General features: G+C 41.5%; 1 protein-coding gene and 1 non-coding gene across 8 annotated transcripts; both read left to right on the forward strand.

Moving 5' to 3' along the window:
* The first annotated feature begins 1,077 nt into the window (after positions 1-1,077).
* Positions 1,078-15,573, forward strand: LOC143040721 (uncharacterized). Of its 7 annotated transcripts, none has more exons than XR_012967747.1 (8): positions 1,078-1,147; positions 3,493-3,692; positions 3,895-4,015; positions 4,843-4,970; positions 6,333-6,485; positions 10,543-10,653; positions 14,283-14,359; positions 15,294-15,573. XR_012967747.1 is itself a non-coding variant. In XM_076212092.1 (7 exons), exons 1-7 carry the CDS (start codon positions 1,093-1,095, stop codon positions 15,483-15,485), a joined length of 978 nt encoding a protein of 325 aa, XP_076068207.1. In that variant the 5' UTR covers positions 1,078-1,092; the 3' UTR covers positions 15,486-15,573. The 7 variants fall into 7 exon arrangements, 3 of the variants coding, with proteins under 3 accessions (XP_076068207.1, XP_076068216.1, XP_076068225.1); XR_012967745.1 differs by lacking the exon at positions 14,283-14,359 and adding an exon at positions 14,027-14,248 and having other exon boundaries at positions 15,294-15,432; XR_012967744.1 differs by lacking the exon at positions 14,283-14,359 and adding an exon at positions 14,027-14,248 and having other exon boundaries at positions 15,276-15,414.
* Positions 5,917-6,020, forward strand: LOC143041171 (U6 spliceosomal RNA). Its single transcript, XR_012967795.1, has one exon. It is a non-coding gene; the product is annotated as a U6 spliceosomal RNA (small nuclear RNA).
* Positions 15,574-18,958: the final 3,385 nt, after the last annotated feature.

An 18,958-nucleotide genomic window follows, 5' to 3' on the forward strand; every position in this document is an offset into this window, starting at 1 on the left:
ATGAGAGGGCTTAATTAAGCAATTAATATTTATTCATTTGAAGTGCATTACTTGTGTGATAAATGAAAAGTGGCCTATTGTAAATATTTTTCATATGAAACATCTTGTACATGCATTTATATTGTATTATTCCAATAAATGCTTTGATCTATGCATCAATGTTTTCTGGTGATTTTCGTGCACTTGACGATTTAGGATTATAACCTTAGTTAAAGCAATGATAATTATTCCAATAAACTTGACAATTTAATATTATAACCCTCTAAGCAGTACAAGCAGCAATATTATATCCTACATGTACATATTATATCCTATTATATCCATGCTTATCCCTGTGACATGGAAGGTATATTATGCATGGAGGTATTTTGGGCATTTTTAGAGGTATTTTGGGTGTGGGATTTTGGCCGGTCTTTTGGGTGTCTACCTGGGACAACAAATCTTTTTTTAGAATGGGTGGATATATTGATTCAGCTATCCCCCATATAAAGGGGAAAGGGTCCTTTGGTACATGTAAGGTTATAACATTATAAACGATTTAAAGGCATAGTTTAACAATATAAGGAGACGAAATCCTATTAGCATAGTTCCAATCTCGTATACCAAAAATTGGTAAATACGACGGACTAGCCACACCCATCTCCATCTTTGAAGTATTGCAGGCCCGTGATCAGATATTTTCACAAGGTGATAATAAGATGTAAAATATTTCCATGTTCCTTTATTGCAAACATTTATTACAAAATGTGACTTATAAGATATATTTCAGATTTTCTTTCTCTAACTTTAGACAAGTATTGTCGATGCTGTGTAAACAATACGCCATACTCGAGCGACTTTCTTCAACTCTCACTGAGTATTTTGACGCAAATCAAACTACGAAATACGTATACCAACTTAATCTGGAAACCAATCTAGTTCAACAAGCTGAGAGATGAATGCAGATTTCACATATCCACAAAAAATTAATACTGCGCCTAAGTGCGGGAAAATAACGCAGGAGTCATTGACTGGTGTTTTTCCGCGGGCAAACAACACAATGTTAGTCTGTGGCTTATTTTTGGGATATAGTAACTGCTATTTTTTATCAAGATGAGTTGGCGAATTTTGTCCATTGAAGTCAATTTTAAGTCAGGAATTGACGACGGTACTTTCTTCTATCAATTTTGTGCTTTGTAAAGCAATAAGTTTGAGAAATGTAATTTTTCTCATCGTCTCTCAACACCAGTTACTGTTTAGTAACGGGCTTAATCTCATTTTTCTATTGTCTATTTAGTCTGGTTCCCTTGATGATACCATTCTTTCCATTTTTGGGGGTCCTGTTGTTTCTCCCTATTTTAGTCTATCTTAGATGATTCATGAATTGAACCTTTTTGCCTATATTTTTCATTGTTCACATTTTATTTTGATCCTCTATCTGGAGTTCTAGCTATATTTTTTCACGTGATCGTTTTGATCGTGTATTGAGAAATCTAAAACTACACGGTCGTTTTCACCAACTTCGTTGTTTTAACGTTGGTTGTACACAATAACAAAGTGTGTCGCTCAGCAGACAAACGTAAGTGTTCATAATCGTCATCATATAAATATTGTTGAGGTACTTATATGTGAGTAAATTGGTCATAATCCAGTATTGAGACTTCTCTGGATTATTGTATGATAATAGTTGTGCAAATTTTATGCAATTAGTGTTAAATATCAAAATTCACATTACACCAAGGAGAGATGTTACTGTGTACATTTTTTTTAGCTTTCTTAATGTTAACCATGTACCCTTTCCCAGTTGTGAAAAGTTAAAAAATAGCAAGTATTAATTTGTGTATTTTTCTTACAAACTAAACAAAGTAAAAGTCACTAGTGTAAAGTCACAAAGTCAGTGTAAAGAAGCACTTGTCTTCCAAGACTCCAGAGTTCAGTAAGGACTGTTACTGTGTCACTGTAGGAGCGTTGTTCATTTCCTGTCACAGTGTAAAGAAGCACTTGTCTTCCAAGACTCCAGAGTTCAGTAAGGATAGAAGTGAATGATGATTATCATTCTTTTTCTAAGTGGAGAGTAATATCAAATTATTAAATAAGGCAGGGTAAATTTTAGACTTCTCTGTATTATTGTATGATAATAGTTGTGCAAATTTTATGCAATTAGTGTTAAATTTCAAGATTCACATTACACCATTGAGAGAGATGGGACTGTAGGAGCGTTGTTCATTTTCTGCTTGGCCTAATGCAGGAGTTTACAAAAATATTTTCCATATGTACATTTTTTTTTACCTTTCTTAATGTTAATCATGTACCCTTTCCCAGTTGTGAAAAGTGAAAAAAATAGCAAGTATTAATTTGTGTATTTTTCTTCCAAAGTCACTAGTGTTACAGTCACAGTGTAAAGAAGTACTTGTCTTCCAAGACTCCAGAGTTCAGTAAGATAGAAGTGGAGAGTAATATCAAATTATTAAATAAGGCAGGGTATATTTTTAGAAGTGCACACCTATGGCTATGTGATATAGCAATAGAAAAGTAAATATCAATTTTGTAAATTATAATGTATCAATGTAATATAGATATGTTATTCTTGGTGAATAGTAATAATGGAAAAGGTTGCTAAAAGCTATAAACAAACAAATGTAGCCACTTTGGTTGCTTGAGACTCCATTTTTGTTTTGGTAGAGGCTGAGGCCAACGAAATTAAAGTGATAAATTCATCTATTCATCTAGCCTAACCTAATCTAACCTGTATTTAGTAATGCAGTACCTGTGATTCTAGAGGTCATCAGGGTTGTAATTGTCATCTCCATCCCCCAAATCTATCAAAACTAAGATGGTGTTTAAAGGAGTCGAAGTTACTTCATTTCTGTATAGGTTTAAGCAACGTTTTCTGATATTGATTTCCGCCAAGAAAAATGTTACATTAATGTATTACGATTTACAAAATTAACATTTAATTTTCTAATATTATACCACATAGGTGTGCCCTTCAAAAGAAAAAATACCCAAGGCTGCATGACTCTGGAACATAAGGGTATTGCTGAAGCCTCTAAGATAGGAACTGATCAAATTCCAGAATCATGCAAGCATGGATAGTTAATATGAAATTTTCATTGTCCAGTAGGTTCTAACCAAACTTACCATTCCTCAGAAAAAATCAATCTTTCAAATGCAAAAAAGAACGAAATTGAAAATGTGTGTGCGTGATACTGGAATGAAACTGTAACTTGTGCAGTCATTATGCCAAGGTTCCTGCCTTGTGTCCAAGCTAAATAAGATTCTATCTGTAGAACAGCTTGTATAATATTTACTTATTCATATAGGTGTGGTTGAGTTTGTTTGATGCACCAGTGTATGTAGATGACTAGAATAGCATGGTGGTAGCTAGAATAAATGGATGTATTACACAATATGATTAAAACTAATATCATCTATCAGTTCTGACATGATATAAAACTAAATCCTAGAAGTTTGATATGAATAACTGATTAATTGACATTTTCTTTTCTTCAGAAGACAAGATGTCTCTGGGACAACTCACTGCAAATTATACTGACTCGGAGGGTGAGGAAGAAGATCGATTAAGTAACACTTCTCCACGAGATTCTCCCATAGATCCTCGTATTAGTGATCTACGTGAAAGTCGAAGAGGAACGCCAGCAAGTCAAGGTTCTGGGTCCAATTTGTCAGGAACTACCACACCAATCAAAAAGGTACTTTGTGTTGATACTGTATTTTAGCATGGATTAGATTACACTGGAAGGAAACTTCTATGTTGATGTTATATATTAATGAAAATTTGTAATTTAAGTACAATATATCATAATGTTAACAGGTTTGTATATAATATTTCAAGGCACTTTGTGTTGGTAATTTTTCATGTATATATAATCATGGTTTTTTCTACATTTCAAGCTCAACAGACTTGTTTCATATGCAAATGAAGATGAAGAAGAGGAGGAAGAAGAGGAGGATGATGAAGAAGAAGAAGAGGCAATAATGATTGAAGATGACAGAAGCAAAGAGGAAGAGGAAGGTGAGTTGTTGAACCTTTACTATTGCACATACTCAAGTTTCCTTCTAACAATGGTGGCATGGTCACTCCATAAGAGACATAAGAATTTTGCTAGAACACAAAGGACATCAGTTAGAATGATCCCTAGTCTGAATGATGAAGAGAGATTAGAAAAACTGGGATTGCCCATAACATGAAGAGAAAGTTCTATTATAGTTATCTCTAGAATGGAATGGAAAAAAACTTGACAAAGGATATATTAGTATGGGGTGAAAGAATATCAAGTGAACATAGCAGAAATCTAGACAAAGGATTGGTTTAGTAAAAGCTGCTTCCTCTCACATACCTTCCCAAGCTTCTTTACAGTACTGACTGATTCATTCTCCACCAGCTTATCTACAAGTGCAGTGTCATCTGCAAACATCTGATTCACTTCACACTTCATCCATTCTTACAAACTTCATATCCCTACTTAGCAGCCTTGCATTTTCTTCCTTGACCACCCCATCCATGTACACATCAAATTACTATGGTGATATTACAGTCCTGGCATAGCCCGACCTTCACCTCGAAGTACTCACTTTTTTCATTCTTTACTCTAATACATGCTCTATTTTTCAAGTAAAAACTTTTGACCCTTGAATAGAAAATGGGAATGTGTGTGAAGGTATATAAAGATACATTCTGTGGCTTAGAAAATCATGTGCTATGAAATTTGGTAAATGCTTAGATTTTTCCTTTGGAAAGTATTCTCAATTTCATCAATGGTTTACATTTGTTGCTGAGATAAATTTTCATTTAAAGATTTTCTGAACAGTAATCATTGTAAGGGTCTTCTATCAATTCAGGAGCACAGTCAGAAGCTATGGACACAGGGACTGATGATGGCGAAGAAGAGAAAACCAGGACTCCACAAGATCTACATGGCATAAAATTGCCTCCAGCGCCACCTGGCAAGTGTCCGCAGCACCTTCAGGTAATTCCATTGAGAGACATTTGTGAATGCATATGATCCTAATAGTGAGAAAAGGGAGGGAAAGAGATAATGCCTTTGGAATGATTTAATGAGGAGGAACATGAATTTGGAAAGAGAGCTGTTGGATAGGGTAGATGAAAAAGTACTAAGGTGATTTCGGCTTATGGGAAGATTGAGCAAGAAAAGATCAGTAATAGTCTTGTGGAAAGTAGATGTAGATAGAAGGAACTTGAGATGAAAACCAAGAATAAAGCAAATTGAGTAAAGGGGCCTTGGATGTCTGTGGAGCAGGGTAGAAAGAGTGATAGGCATGAATGGAAGAAGAATGTTAATGAATGAAATGATGACAGGGCCTGAAGAGATTTTCATCTCGACTGCTCAAATTTTTTGAATGGACAAGATGGGGATATGGCAGGCGGTTTTGCCATAAAATGAAATGGCAGGGGGGTAGGCTGCTAGGCCTTGGTGTGGAAGCATTGTCTTGCTGTAATGCCTAAGCTTGGGGACAAGAATGACTTATCCACAAGGTGCTGGCCTGTTTTAACATAGAAACATACATATACCAAAAGGCCCTGTCCCATTGTAAGGGAGGGTGACCCAACTCAACCATTTACCTACCTTTCACACATCCAGTACCCATTCAAAAGTCCATTTGTTGTCCCTTCCATCTTAGCTCCTTGTGGATGAAGGGTCATCCCTGTCCCCAGACCACTGTTTGGTTCAGAGGCAATGCAGCAAGCTGTACATTATAATTTAAGGTAAGTAAAGTAACAATGTATTTTCATGCCATTAGTGTTTTGTAATGATTTGTGATGTCTAGGTTACACACATTGGTATGTTTCTTTATACAGTACCTGTAGAATTACTTTCATAATCACATAAATAAGTAAGGTAAGTGAAATAATCATTGCATTTCATAAGGTTGTCTTTATACATTTTCAAGTATGTAACTTTGGCAGTACATACACTAATATTGGAACACTACAGACAAAACTAGCATGGTCCTTGTGCAAGGATGACATGCAAAATTGTTAAGTGTTCCACATTTTTTTTGGATGCTTGCTGGACAAGTGGTTTAGGGCATCACTACTTGTAGCAGAGGCTGAGGTGACTGCCATTCAAACCCTGCCACCAGCGAGTTGGACTAGGGACATTGTTCGTTAAATTTCATCCAGGAGGTGCTAAGATAAGAGGGAGGGTGGAGGGGTGTAGAGTGTATTCAGGGATGGAATGGGTGGGAATGATTTTATGCCTTTTCCTTTTTGGCTACCTCCCTTGTAAGGGGGAAAAAGCCTTGGTGTATGTATGTATGTATGTGCATGGGAATTCTGTAATGGTATTTGATCACTGATATCATTTCAGGACCGGATACAAAGACTGGTGAATGAGGTCCGACATGGTAATAAGGACTACAATGCCATGATCCAGCGCAAAAAAGAGTTTCGGAACCCTTCAATTTATGAAAAGTTGATTGATCTCTTGCAGCTTGATGAAATGGGAACAAATTACCCTCTGGTTAGTATTTTATATATTTATTCAATATTTTGTTATTTAGTGTAGCATAGCTTTCGGTTTGTGTAGTGCAAAGTTATTTTATTCCTTGAATGAAGATCACATATAGCCAGAACTAAAGGAAAGGTTTAGGCAACCACCTTGGATGATGTAAGAATCAGTATCCTTACATACAATCAGTCAATCAATTTGTTCCTCTAGGCCTCTCTTGCAGGATTTCTCTCTCTCTCTCTCTCTCTCTCTCTCTCATGTAAGTTCTCAGGGTTCCCACGGTCCTTGAAAATTCTGGAAAGTCCTGGAAAAAAAGTGATCCTGGAAAGTCATGGAAAAGTCCTGAAATTCTGCCAAAAGTCAAGTGGTCCTGGAATTAGGACTACCAGCTAAAAAAGTCATTGAAAGTCCTTGAATTCAGTGTTGCATGGATGTTGGTTGTGCTCAATATTCTACAGTGTGCAGTGTCTGCACCTATCACATGGCTATGGCATCCTTCCAGTTTCTAGTCTTTGTACTGTCTGTGGTGGTTGTACAAATACATCAGGCGAGACATCATTGATTTCTAGCTTGCCTGAACTTTTCAGGCTTTTTCTGAGGTGAGCGATTTAAATAAAAAAGGAAAGAAGCAAAAGGGACATGATTGGCAAAGTTTTCATTCTCAAGTGAGAATTAGAAATTTGTATCTTGAACTGAAATTATATAGTAATGAAGTTGACAAGCAATTATGTCTCGCATTTTATAGCATTGAAGATGCATGTCTGGGTTTTAACATTAATTTTTCTTTTTGCAGTAGTATGGCATCCAAGAAATGTCACTTCAATCCACTCTGGGTGGAGGATCCACTGTTTTCAGCATGGGTCAAGGAAGACCCCAAGGATGACACCAAAGCATACTGCAAACTTTGCAAGAAGCATTTTGACATAGCAAACATGGGAGTTTCCGCTCTGAGAAGTCACATGAAAAGCAACTTGCATAACAGGATCAGCCAGTCAAGGCAAAACCCATCAGCAATCCGCAACTTTCTTTGGAAAGAAGCAAGACGAAAAGGCAGATGATGCTGCAGCCAATGTCACCTCCAGTGCACCAGTTGCTAGTACAAGTACAGCTCCACAAAGATCAGAGGTTGCAGCTGTTGTGTCAGATGCTGCCCTCCACGCAGAGGTTCTCTGGGCTCATTCAATTCATCATCTGATGTCGGCATGTTGTTCCCAAGAATGTTTCCGGACAGCCAAATTGCTAAAACTTTCTCATGTGGTGCTACAAAGTGTGCTTATCTAGTTTGTTTTGGCCTGTCTCCATATTTCCATGATCTGCTAGTGGAGAAAGTCAGAAGTGCGGAGTGCTATACCATATCCTTTGATGAGTGCATGAACCCTGTTTCACAGAATGAACAAATGGACTTCATAGTCCGTTACTGGGACAATGATTCTGGTCAGGTCAGTGTAAGGTACTTTGGGTCACAGTTCTTTGGGCATGCTCGAGCAAGCGACCTACTCAACAACTTCAAGGAAGGGACACAACAACTAGATCCCAAGCGTCTGCTTCAGGTGTCAATGGATGGACCTAACGTCAATTGGAAAATTTTCCGATGACCTGTAACAGGAGCGCAAAACACAGGATCTCCCAGAACTTCTAAACATCGGAAGCTGTGGACTCCACACTGTCCACGGAAGCTTGCAGAAAGGGGCCAACGAGACTGGATGGAAGATTGGAAACCTGCTAAGGTCTCTGTGGTAGCTCTTCCATGATACCCCCGCAAGAAGAGAGGATTTCACCACTATCACAGGGAGCAAGCTGTACCCATTGCAATTTTGCCAGCACAGATGGGTTGAGGATGCAAAGGTTGCAGAGCGTGCGTTGCAGATGTGGCCCAACGTGGAGAAATTTGTGGCATCCTTCAAAGACCCCAAGAAGGCCCACTAGCACTGCCTCATTTGCATCAGTGAAAGCTGCCTGTGAGGACCCACTCTCCGTCGCAAAGCTACAATTCTTCATCTCTGTAGCTAAACAACTCCAGCCATTCCTTCAGAGGTTTCAAACAGATGCACCCATGGCACCGTTCTTGGGACAGAAGCTAAAGGAAGTGGTTGTTGCGCTCATGGGACGTTTCATCAAAAAAGGAGTTCTGGACAAAGCAGACACCATGCAGAAACTGGCCAACCTGGACCCCAAGGACCAGAAGAACCAGATGCTGCCAAAACTTGTAGATCTGGGATTTGCTGCTCGAGAGTCTGTGAAGAAAGCTGCTGAGAAGAAACTGGTCAGTGATTTGAAGGTCCTGGCATTCAAGAATGAGTGTGTGACACTGCTATCAGAGCTTACATCCAAGATGTTGGACAAGAGTCCCTTGAAACTGTCCCTGGTTCGATATCTCTCTGCACTGGCTCCAGATAAACTAGTTGCTCCTTCTACAGATGCGGCGACGAAGTTCCAGAAAATCCTCCAGATGCTTCTGAATGCCAACAGGCTGTCCGGGGAAGAGTGCGATGAGCTCCTTGCTCAGTACAAGGCGTTTGGCAGTGAGATGAGGCAGGAACATGGCTGGACATATTTCTGGGCCAGTACTTTAAAGACCACAAGTACAGCAAGCTCTGGTCTGTTTTCAAGATGCTTCTCACAGTCTCCCATGGTCAGGCATCAGTAGAAAGGGGTTATTCTGTGAACAAGGACCTCCTGGTTCAGAACATGCAGGAGAAGACTATTGTAACTCTTCGTACAGTCTATGACATTATCCAAGCCACGGGCCAGCACTTCACTGAGTTACCCTTCACTCCCAGACTGAAAAGGCATGTTAGGGCATCGAGGATGAGATACCAACAGTACCTCACGGATCAGAAGTCACAGACAGATAATGAGAAAGGCACTACAAGAGGATATCCAGTCAGCAGAGAAAAAGAGGAAGCTCTTGAAAGATAGTATGGAGTCAATGACCAAGGAAGCAGACTAGCTGGCAAAGAAGGCAGAAACAGAGCATGACTTCACTTCTGGCTAAGTCCAATGCTTTCAGACTGAAAGTTTCTGAAAAGGTGGATGAAACTGGAAAAGAAACTACAAGACCTCAAGCAGAAACTGAAATCAATGGAGTGACTATTTTCAAGAAAGAGCAAAGAATGAATTATACCTGATACTCTGATATATATATATATAACAGAGGAAGACTGCATAGTGTAATAAAGTGGGTGGAATCGGCTGGCTGTAAGGGGTGGAGGAGGCCAGAAAGATCAGTTTGTATTTGAAAATTGTTTCAGATATTCCGCTCAAAGTCCTGGAAATTTGATGATTTTTATCCTGGAAAAGTCCTGGAATTTAGTTTTCAATTTTCTGTGGGAACCCTGGTTCTTGAGTTGAGGAAGGGGGGTTTTGCCATGTAATGAAGTTGCAGCTTTGGCTGTTGGGTCCTCTTCTGGAGGTGCTATGTCTTGCTGCATTGCCTCTGATCTAAGTAGTGACCCTTCATCATTAAGGAGATGAGATATTTGGGTGTGGGATGGGAGAAGGGTTAGGTTTATGCTTTAACTCAGCCCTCACCCCCACCCCACCTTAGAGGGGAAAGAACCTTTTGGTATATGCATGTTTGCATTTTATTTTGAGTAGTTTACATTCCAGCTGGATTGGGTGATACATACATACATATACCAAGGCTTTTTCCCCCTTCCAAGGGAGGTAGCCAAAAAGGGAAAGGCATAAAAACACTCCCACCCATTTCATCCCCAAATACACTCCACACCCCTCCCACCCTTCCTCTCATCTGAGCACCTCCTGGATGACGGGTCATCCCTGCACCCCGCCCACCGCCCTGGGTCAGAAGCAGTGTCGCAAGACACAGTACACAGGGTGATAGTTCATTATTTAGTTCATTTTCCTGATTATATTCGTAATTTTGTAGGAAGAATTTAATTCAAGTGCTAAGGTGTAAAGAGTGTTAAATGGGTTTTAATGTGTATATATTGAGTGTGTTCTTTGATTCAACTGCCACCCATATCAGGTGGGAAAATCCTTTATCATGTATGTATTCCTGATTTATTTTGTGTGCTTCCTTTTGAAAATTATGCTCTTGTTGTTACAGGATATGTTTGATCCACATTGTTGGGGCAAAGAATCTTATTATGAAGAGCTTGCAAAAGTACAAAAGGAAGAAATGGAACGAAGAGAAAAGGAACGCAAAGAGAGAACCAAAGTGAGTAAATACATATACCAAGGCTTTCTTCCCCTTACAAGGGAGGTAGCCAAAAAGGAAAAGGCATAAAATCATTCCCACCCATTCCATCCCTGAATACACTCCACACCCCTCCACCCTCCCTCTTATCTTAGCACCTCCTGGATGATGGGTCATCCCTGCACCTTGTCCACTGCCCTGGGTCAGAAGCAGTGTCGCAAGAGCACATCCACAGCAAGGCCGCTTCATTAAATCGGCGACCCCCCCCTCTCTGTCCCCCCATTGCATAAAAGGAGAAGACGGGGAGAAATCCCTTCGGGCTGCGTCAAATTTTGCTCACACATACTACCTCACCCCCATCCTCCCGCCCATTCCACCTCATGCAATCACATCATCATCCATATACAACCATTCTCCATTCACCCCTGTCTTCTGTCCTCTCCCGTCCTTCCTCAACAGACATTCCCCTCTTCCCCAAAGCCCCCTTCACCCCATCCATCCACCTCATCCTAGGACATCCCCTCATGTTCACTCCCTCCACATCTGCCCTCCATACCTCTTTTACTAGTCTTTCTTCACTCATTCTTTCCATGTGTCCAAACCATCCTAATACTCTTTCATCAACCCTATCTCCCAGCTCCTTTTCCACCCCTGTTCTCCTCCTCACCTCCTCATTTCTCACTCTATCTATCCTAGTAACCCCCATCATACTTCTCAGACATCTCATCTCAAACACATTCAAACTCCTTCTCTCTTCTTCTCTTATGTTCCATGTTTCTGCCCCATACAGTGCTGTTGGCACAATCACTCCTTCATACAGTCTCCTCTTAGCATCCATTCCCAAATGTCTATTTCTCATTACACTCTTTAATCCACCAAGGCATTTACTCGCTTCTCTCAATCTACATTCTACCTCCACCTTCACTCCACCTTTTCCTGCCACATTTGTACCCAAGTATCTAAAACCATCCACTTCCTCCAGTCACTCTCCCTTAATGCTCACTTCCAGTCTACTGCCACTTTCACCCCTTGTACATCTCATCACCTTACTTTTACCCACATTTATCTTTAGCATTCTTCTATCACATACTCTCCCAAACTCTGCCACCAACTTCCTCAATCCCTCCTCTGATCCTGCCACAAGCGCAGTGTCGTCCGCAAACAACAGCTGGCTCATCTCCCACTTTTCTCCATTTTCTTTAACCATCTCCAATCCCTGACCCACTACCCTTGCATTTACCTCTCACACCACCCCAGGGCGACATAACGCATCCTTGACGAAGTCCCACCTTTACCTCAAACCACTCACTCTCTCCATTTCCAATCCTGACACAAGCTCTACTACTCTCATTAAAACTCTTGACAGCTCCCAGAAGCTTTCCTCCTATCCCGTATATCTGCATAACCTCCCACAGTGCCTTTCTGTCTACCCTATCATAAGCCTTTTCCAGATCCATAAAAGCCCAAAAAATATCCTTCCCCTTTCCTATAGCTTTCTCACATCTCTGTCTTTTCCCTTGTAAAGAGGAACTATACAGGCACTCCACCAGTCCTCCGGCACTCTACCCTCTCTCCAGCAAACATTAAATAACCATCACTGTACCTCCCTTTTTCAGACATTCTGCAGGGCATCCATCCAGACCAGGTGCCTTACCAGCTTTCATCATCTTAACAACTGCCTTCACTTCATCCTTCCATATTTCTCCTCCATTCTCCTCACTCATCACTCTCATTTTCTTCGCATTTCCCACTGCAGCTATCTTTCCCTCCCTATCCTCCTTCACATTTAGCAACTCCCTAAAATATTCTGCCCATCTTCCCCTTACTGCCTTCTCTTCCATTATCATCTCTCCATCTGCACCTTTTATCTTTTCTTCTACTTGATTCGCCTCCTCTTCCTCTCTTAATTTCTTTCCAAAACATCTTTTTATTACTTTCAAAATTTTCTGTCATACTCTTACCCCATTTCACATCTGCTCTCCTCTTTGCCTCCTTTACCTTTTGCTTTACTTCTCTTTTCTTTTCTTTGTACCTCTCATATGACTCCCTCGTCCTATTTTGTAACCAATCTGTGAAAGCTCGCTTCTTCTCTTCTACAACCTTCTTTGTTTCCTCATCCCACCACTCACTACCCTTTCTTCTATTTCCCCCTGTCCTTCTTGTTCCACACACCATCCTTGCACACTTTATGACTCCCTCCTTGAACCATCCCCATTCCTTCTCCACACCCAGCTCTACTCTATCCTTCACTCCCTCCCACTCCTCCTTCAGCTTCTTTTCGTACTCCTTCTCCTTTTCCTTTTCATTCAAAGAGTTCACTCTAAGAACCTCCCTACTTTTTGTCCCTTTCCTCTTTCTCCATCTATCCTCCACTCTCAACTCTTCCTATCATAATCCTATTTACCACTACATAATCCATTAGTGCTCTATCTACCACCCTTCCCTCCACTACCCTCTCCCATGTGTACTTATGCTTGACTTTCTTCCGAAACACTGTATTTGCTATCATCAACTCTCTTTCTAGACACATTTCCACCATCAACTCTCCACTACGATTCTTTCCTGGAACTCCACATTTCCCAATCACTCCATCGATTGGACCATTTCCTACCCTAGCATTAAGGTCTCCCAGTACTATTACATTGACATTTCTTCCTAAATCCTCTATGCACTCATTTAAATATATCCAAAAGGCCTCCCTTTTTTCTACACTCTTCTCACTGCCAGGCCCATATGCACTTACAAAGACCCACATCTCCTTTCCCAGTTTCACCTTCATCCACATTATCCTTGAGGAAACCTCCTTCCACTCCACTCCACTACACGTTTACCTATCTCTTCACTTACTAGAATACCCACCCCTTCCCTCCCTCGCCCTCTCTTCACTCCTGATAACCTCCCACTTACACTCCCAAACTTACACTCACCCTTCCCTTTCAACTTAGTTTCACTCAAAGCCAACACATCCACCTTTCTTCTCACAAACATACTACCTATCTCTTCCCTTTTACTCTCATCTGTACCACATCCACACACATTAACCCCTTCCATACGGTGCCGCATACGTAGGCGGCATGAGGAGCAAGTGGATATGCGAGGCTGCCATATCGGCGTCTTGATTATATTTATTGTAGTTGCCCCTGCGTAATGACATACTCTCTAAACTGTCTTCACATTTTCTGTGGTTATCAAAATTCACGGAAGAAAGAGAGAACAATCGATATAAGCGGTGACTATATTTTATGATGCGAGTATTATTACGACACATCGTACGTCTGGCAGATAATGCTGCCCGCGAGATTTTGGCCCGGAGTGAAGAGGTTAAAAGACCCAAACCTTAGGGTGCTGGTCGGAAAACTCCCAGAACCTCTTATGCCTTTACTTTTTCGTTTAGGGATGTCCCCTGTGGGGCTACAAGGAGAAGGATGCCTAGTCCCACTCCCCGTCCCTTTCTTCTCGCCTCTTACGATCCAAGTGGAAATACTTGGTGGCAGTATTCTTTTCCCCCACCACAGGGAATTCCCCCACCACAGAAAAAGAATACTCAGAGAAATGGTACAGGAGAGCAACAAGGGGTTGGGGGACAGCATAACGGAGGGACAGTCGTAGTATAAAAGTGAGTAATATCCTTATTTTGTATGTATTGACAGCGAACCTGACAAAACTGGAATGAAAAAACCTTGTAGAAGAGACCATGCACAATCAGACCTCAGAAGTAGAAAAAAATGTATGTATTTAATGGATTCTTGAGGGAGTAATAATGAAAATACACATTTTTGTTTATGAATGTTGCATTGGTTCTGACCCAGGGCAATGGGCAAGATGCAGGGATAACACATCATCCAGGAGGAGCCAAGAAAAGAGGAGGGAGGTGTGGTGAATGGGAGTCGAGTGGGTGGAAATGAAATGGGTAGGAGTAGATATATGCTTGTTGATTTTGGCTACCTCCCTTGTAAGGGGGAAAAAGCCCTTGCTATATGCATGAGGTGCACTTCTTTGTTATACCACTATGCAGTTCAACCCTGTAATACCCCCTCTCTATCCATTTGAATGCTCTTTAGCTCTTCTCTTAGATTCATTACAGATCTCGATCTTAAATTTGTTCATGATGTCTAACAATACATTGCTGTAATCTTGGGGAGGGGGGAATTGAATGCCTTACACTGTTGTTTGTTTCACTGAAAATATATACAGGAAGTTAGAAGAATTAAGGAGAGAATGGAAATAAGATATTTGAGGGCTATGTATACAATTATGAGATATAATAGTACAGGATGTCAGTTTTTGAAAGGATGGGGTATAGGTAGAATTGGGAGAGTAGAATAGGCCATCCAAAAGTAATGTGGTCATGTTTTGAGAATGGATGAGAGTGAGCAGATATCTTCAGTGGATCTGGTGCTATGGGTGAAAGCAAGGGTGAGATCAATGAGTAAGTGAATAGATGGGGTAAAGGAAGTAGGAAAGGCTCATGGTTAGGATGTCAGACTAATAAAAAATGTTTGGATGGCAGCACAAGTTAGAGAAGACAAAGGCCACACCATTTACATGAGAGAGGTCCATTAGGAACAAACTGGCAGTACTGCTGAAGAAGTTATGTGAATTCACTTTTTTCTGACGGAGTTTTTAAAAAATGTACACAAAAGGTTGTCTTTGTTTCACAGGTTGATATTATTTCTGGAACGAAAAAACCAGCGGAAGAAGAATCCAAGAAACGTAAATCAAGATTTGACCAAGGTGTGCCGTCAAACAATCCTCTCATGAAGCCTGTTGTAGCACCGCCAACCCTTACATCAGTTCCTTCAGGTACCAAACCTGCCATTGATGCTTTTGGGAGTCTCAAGAAACCCAAATAGTAATTTAAGTAAAGATGGTTTTCTGTTCATATCACTGCTATTCAGTCTTCACCCTAAATAAATATATAAGCCCTAATGTTGTATAAAAGTATTTCATTATCACAAAAGTGTGTCCTTTGGAAGTTTGTACAGTTTTTTAGATTATATTCATATGAAAGAGGAAACTCTATACTATATGATACTGATTTGATCATCAACCACAAATATCAGTTTTAGTTATCCAAATAAAGTTTTATAAATAGCATTAACAATAAGAAAGAGAAGGAGTAGAAGAAGAAGCTGAGAGAAGAGTAGTATGGAGTGAAGGATAAAGTAGAACTAGGAGTGGAAGAGGAACGGGGATGTTTCAAGGATAGAGCCACAAGGTGTGCAAAGGTGGTGTGTGCAACAAGGAGGAAATAGGAGGGGCAGTGAGTGGTGGGATGATAAAGCAAAGAAAGCTGTAGAAGAGAATAAACAAACATTCACAGATTGGTTACAAAATAGGACAAGAGAATCATGTGGGAGATACAAAGAAAAGAGGAGTAAAGCATAAGATAAAGGAGGCAAAGAGGAGAGCATCTGTGAAGTGGGGTAAGAGTATGAGAACAAATTTTTAAATGAATAAAAAGATCTAATTTAGGAGAGGAAGAGGAGGCAAATCAAGTAGAGAAGAAAAGGTAAAAGGTGCAGATGGAGAGATGATAATGGGAGAGGCAGTGGTAAGAGGAAGACGGGCAAAGTATTTTAGGGAGTTGCTAAATGGAGAGAGGGTAGAGTACCGTAGGACTGGAGTAGTGCCTGTATAGTTCCTCTGTACAAGGGAAAAGGGGACAAGTGTGAATGTAGTAATTTCAGAGGGATTAGCCTGTTGAGTGTAGTAGGGAAGGCTTATGGGAGAATCTTAATTGAGAGGATTAGGAGAGGAACAGAAGGAGTAATTGGTGAGGAACAGTGTGGATTTAGGACGGGTAGAGGTTGTGTAGATCAGATCTTTGTGGTAAGACAGATATGTGAGAAAGCTATAGGAAAGGGGAAGGATGTTTTTTGGGCTTTTATGGATCTGGAAAAGGCTTATGATAGGGTAGACAGAAAGGCACTGTGGGAGGTTATGCAGATTTATGGGATAGGAGGAAAGCTTTTGGGAGCTGTCAAGAGTTTTTATGTGAGTAGTAGAGCATGTGTTAGGATTGGAAATGGAGAGAGTGAGTGGTTTGAAGTAAAGGTGGGACTTCGTCAAGGATGCGTTATGTCGCCCTGGCTGTTCAACTTATACATGGATGGGGTGGTGCGAGAGGTGAATGCTAGGGTAGTGAGTCAGGGATTGGAGATGGTTAAAGAAAATGGAGAAAAGTGGGAGGTGAGCCAGCTGTTGTTTGCAGACGACACTGCGCTTGTGGCAGGGTCAGAGGAGGGATTGAGGAAGCTGGTGGCAGAGTTTGGGAGAGTATGTGATAGAAGAAAGCTAAAGATAAATGTGGGTAAAAGTAAGGTGATGAGATGTACAAGGGGTGAAAGTGGCAGTAGACTGGAAGTGAACATTAAGGGAGAGCGACTGGAGGAAGTGGATAGTTTTAGATACTTGGGTGCAAGTGTAGCAGGAAAAGGTGGAGTGAAGGTGGAGGTAGAATGTAGATTGAGAGAAGCGAGTAAATGCCTTGGTGGTTTGAAGAGTGTAATGAGGAATAGACATTTGGGAATGGATGCGAAGAGGAGACTGTATGAAGGAGTGATTGTGCCAACAGCACTGTATGGGGCAGAAACGTGGAACATAAGAGAAGAAGAGAGAAGGAGTTTGAATGTGTTTGAGATGAGGTGTCTGAGAAGTATGGTGGGGGTTACTAGGCTAGATAGAGTGAGAAATGAGGAAGTGAGGAGGAGAACAGGGGTGAAAAAGGATTTGGGAGATAGGGTTGATGAAACAATATTAGGATGGTTTGGACACATGGAAAGAATGAGTGAAGAAAGACTAGTAAAAGAGGTATGGAAGGCAGATGTGGAGGGAGTGAACATGAGGGGACGTCCTAGGATGAGGTGGATGGATGGGGTGAAGGGGGCTTTGGGGAAGAGGGGAATGTCTGTTGAGGAAGGAAGGGAGAGGACGGAAGACAGAGGTGAGTGGAGAATGGTTGTATATGGATGATGTTGTGACTGCATGAGGAGGAATGGGCGGGGGGGTGGGGGGTGGGGTAGTATGTGTGAGTAATTTTTGACGCAGCCCGAAGGGATTTCTCCCCGTCCTCTCCTTATATGCAAAGGGGGACGGAGAGGGGGGGTCGCCGATTAAATGAAGCGGCCTTGCTGTGGATGTACTGTGTCTTGCGACACTGCTTCTGACCCAGGGCGGTGGGCAGGGTGCAGGGATGACCCGTCATCCAGGAGGTGCTCAGATGAGAGGAAGGGTGGGAGGGGTGTGGAGTGTATTTAGGGATGAAATGGGTGGGAGTGTTTTTATGCCTTTCCCTTTTTGGCTACCTCCCTTGGAAGGGGGAAAAAGCCTTGGTATATGTATGTATGTATGCTAAATGTGAAACAGGATATGGAGGGAAAGGTAGTTGCAGTGTGAAGTGCTATGAAAATGACAGAGATGAGGAAACTGGAGAAGAAATAAGGAAAGATGAGATGAATGAGTATGTGTGAATTATATTTTAATGCAGCCCAAAGGAATTTCTCCCTGTCTTCTCTTTTTCTGCATGAGGGCATGGAGGGGGGGTCACCGATTAAATGAAGTGGCCTTATTGTGGATGTGCTCTGTTTTGCTACATTGCTTCTGATCCAGGGCAGTAGGCAAGATGCAGGGATGACCCATATTTCAGGAAGAACCAAGAAAAAGGGAGGGAGGGGTGGTGAATAGGAATGTAGTATGTGGGGATGAAATGGGAACATACATATACCAAGGCTTTTTCCCCCTTACAAGGGAGGTAGCCAAAAAGGAAAAGGCATAAAATCATTCCCGCCCATTCCATCCCTGAATACACTCCACACCCCTCCACCCTCCCTCTTATCTTAGTACCTCCTGGATGATGGGTCATCCCTGCACCTTGTCCACTGCCCTGGGTCAGAAGCAATGTTGCAAGACAGCATATCCACAGCAAGGCCGCTTCATTAAATCGGCGACCCCCCCTCAGTCCCCCCATGCATAAAAGGAGAAGACGGGGAGAAATCCCTTCGGGCTGCGTCAAATTTTGCTCACACATACTACCTCACCCCCCATCCCCCTGCCCATTCCACCTCATGCATCACAACATCATCCATATACAACCATTCTCCATTCACCCCTGTCTTCTGTCCTCTCCCGTCCTTCCTCAACAGACATTCCCCTCTTCCCCAAAGCCCCCTTCACCCCATCCATCCACCTCATCCTAGGACGTGCCCTCATGTTCACTCCCTCCACATCTGCCTTCCATACCTCTTTTACTAGTCTTTCTTCACTCATTCTTTCCATGTGTGCAAACCATCCTAATACTCTTTCATCAACCCTATCTCCCAACTCC

The sequence above is a fragment of the Oratosquilla oratoria genome, chromosome 2, assembly GCF_046742065.1.
Source record: "Oratosquilla oratoria isolate Oo_2021 chromosome 2, ASM4674206v1, whole genome shotgun sequence".
In the NCBI taxonomy this organism is placed as follows: domain Eukaryota; kingdom Metazoa; phylum Arthropoda; class Malacostraca; order Stomatopoda; family Squillidae; genus Oratosquilla; species Oratosquilla oratoria.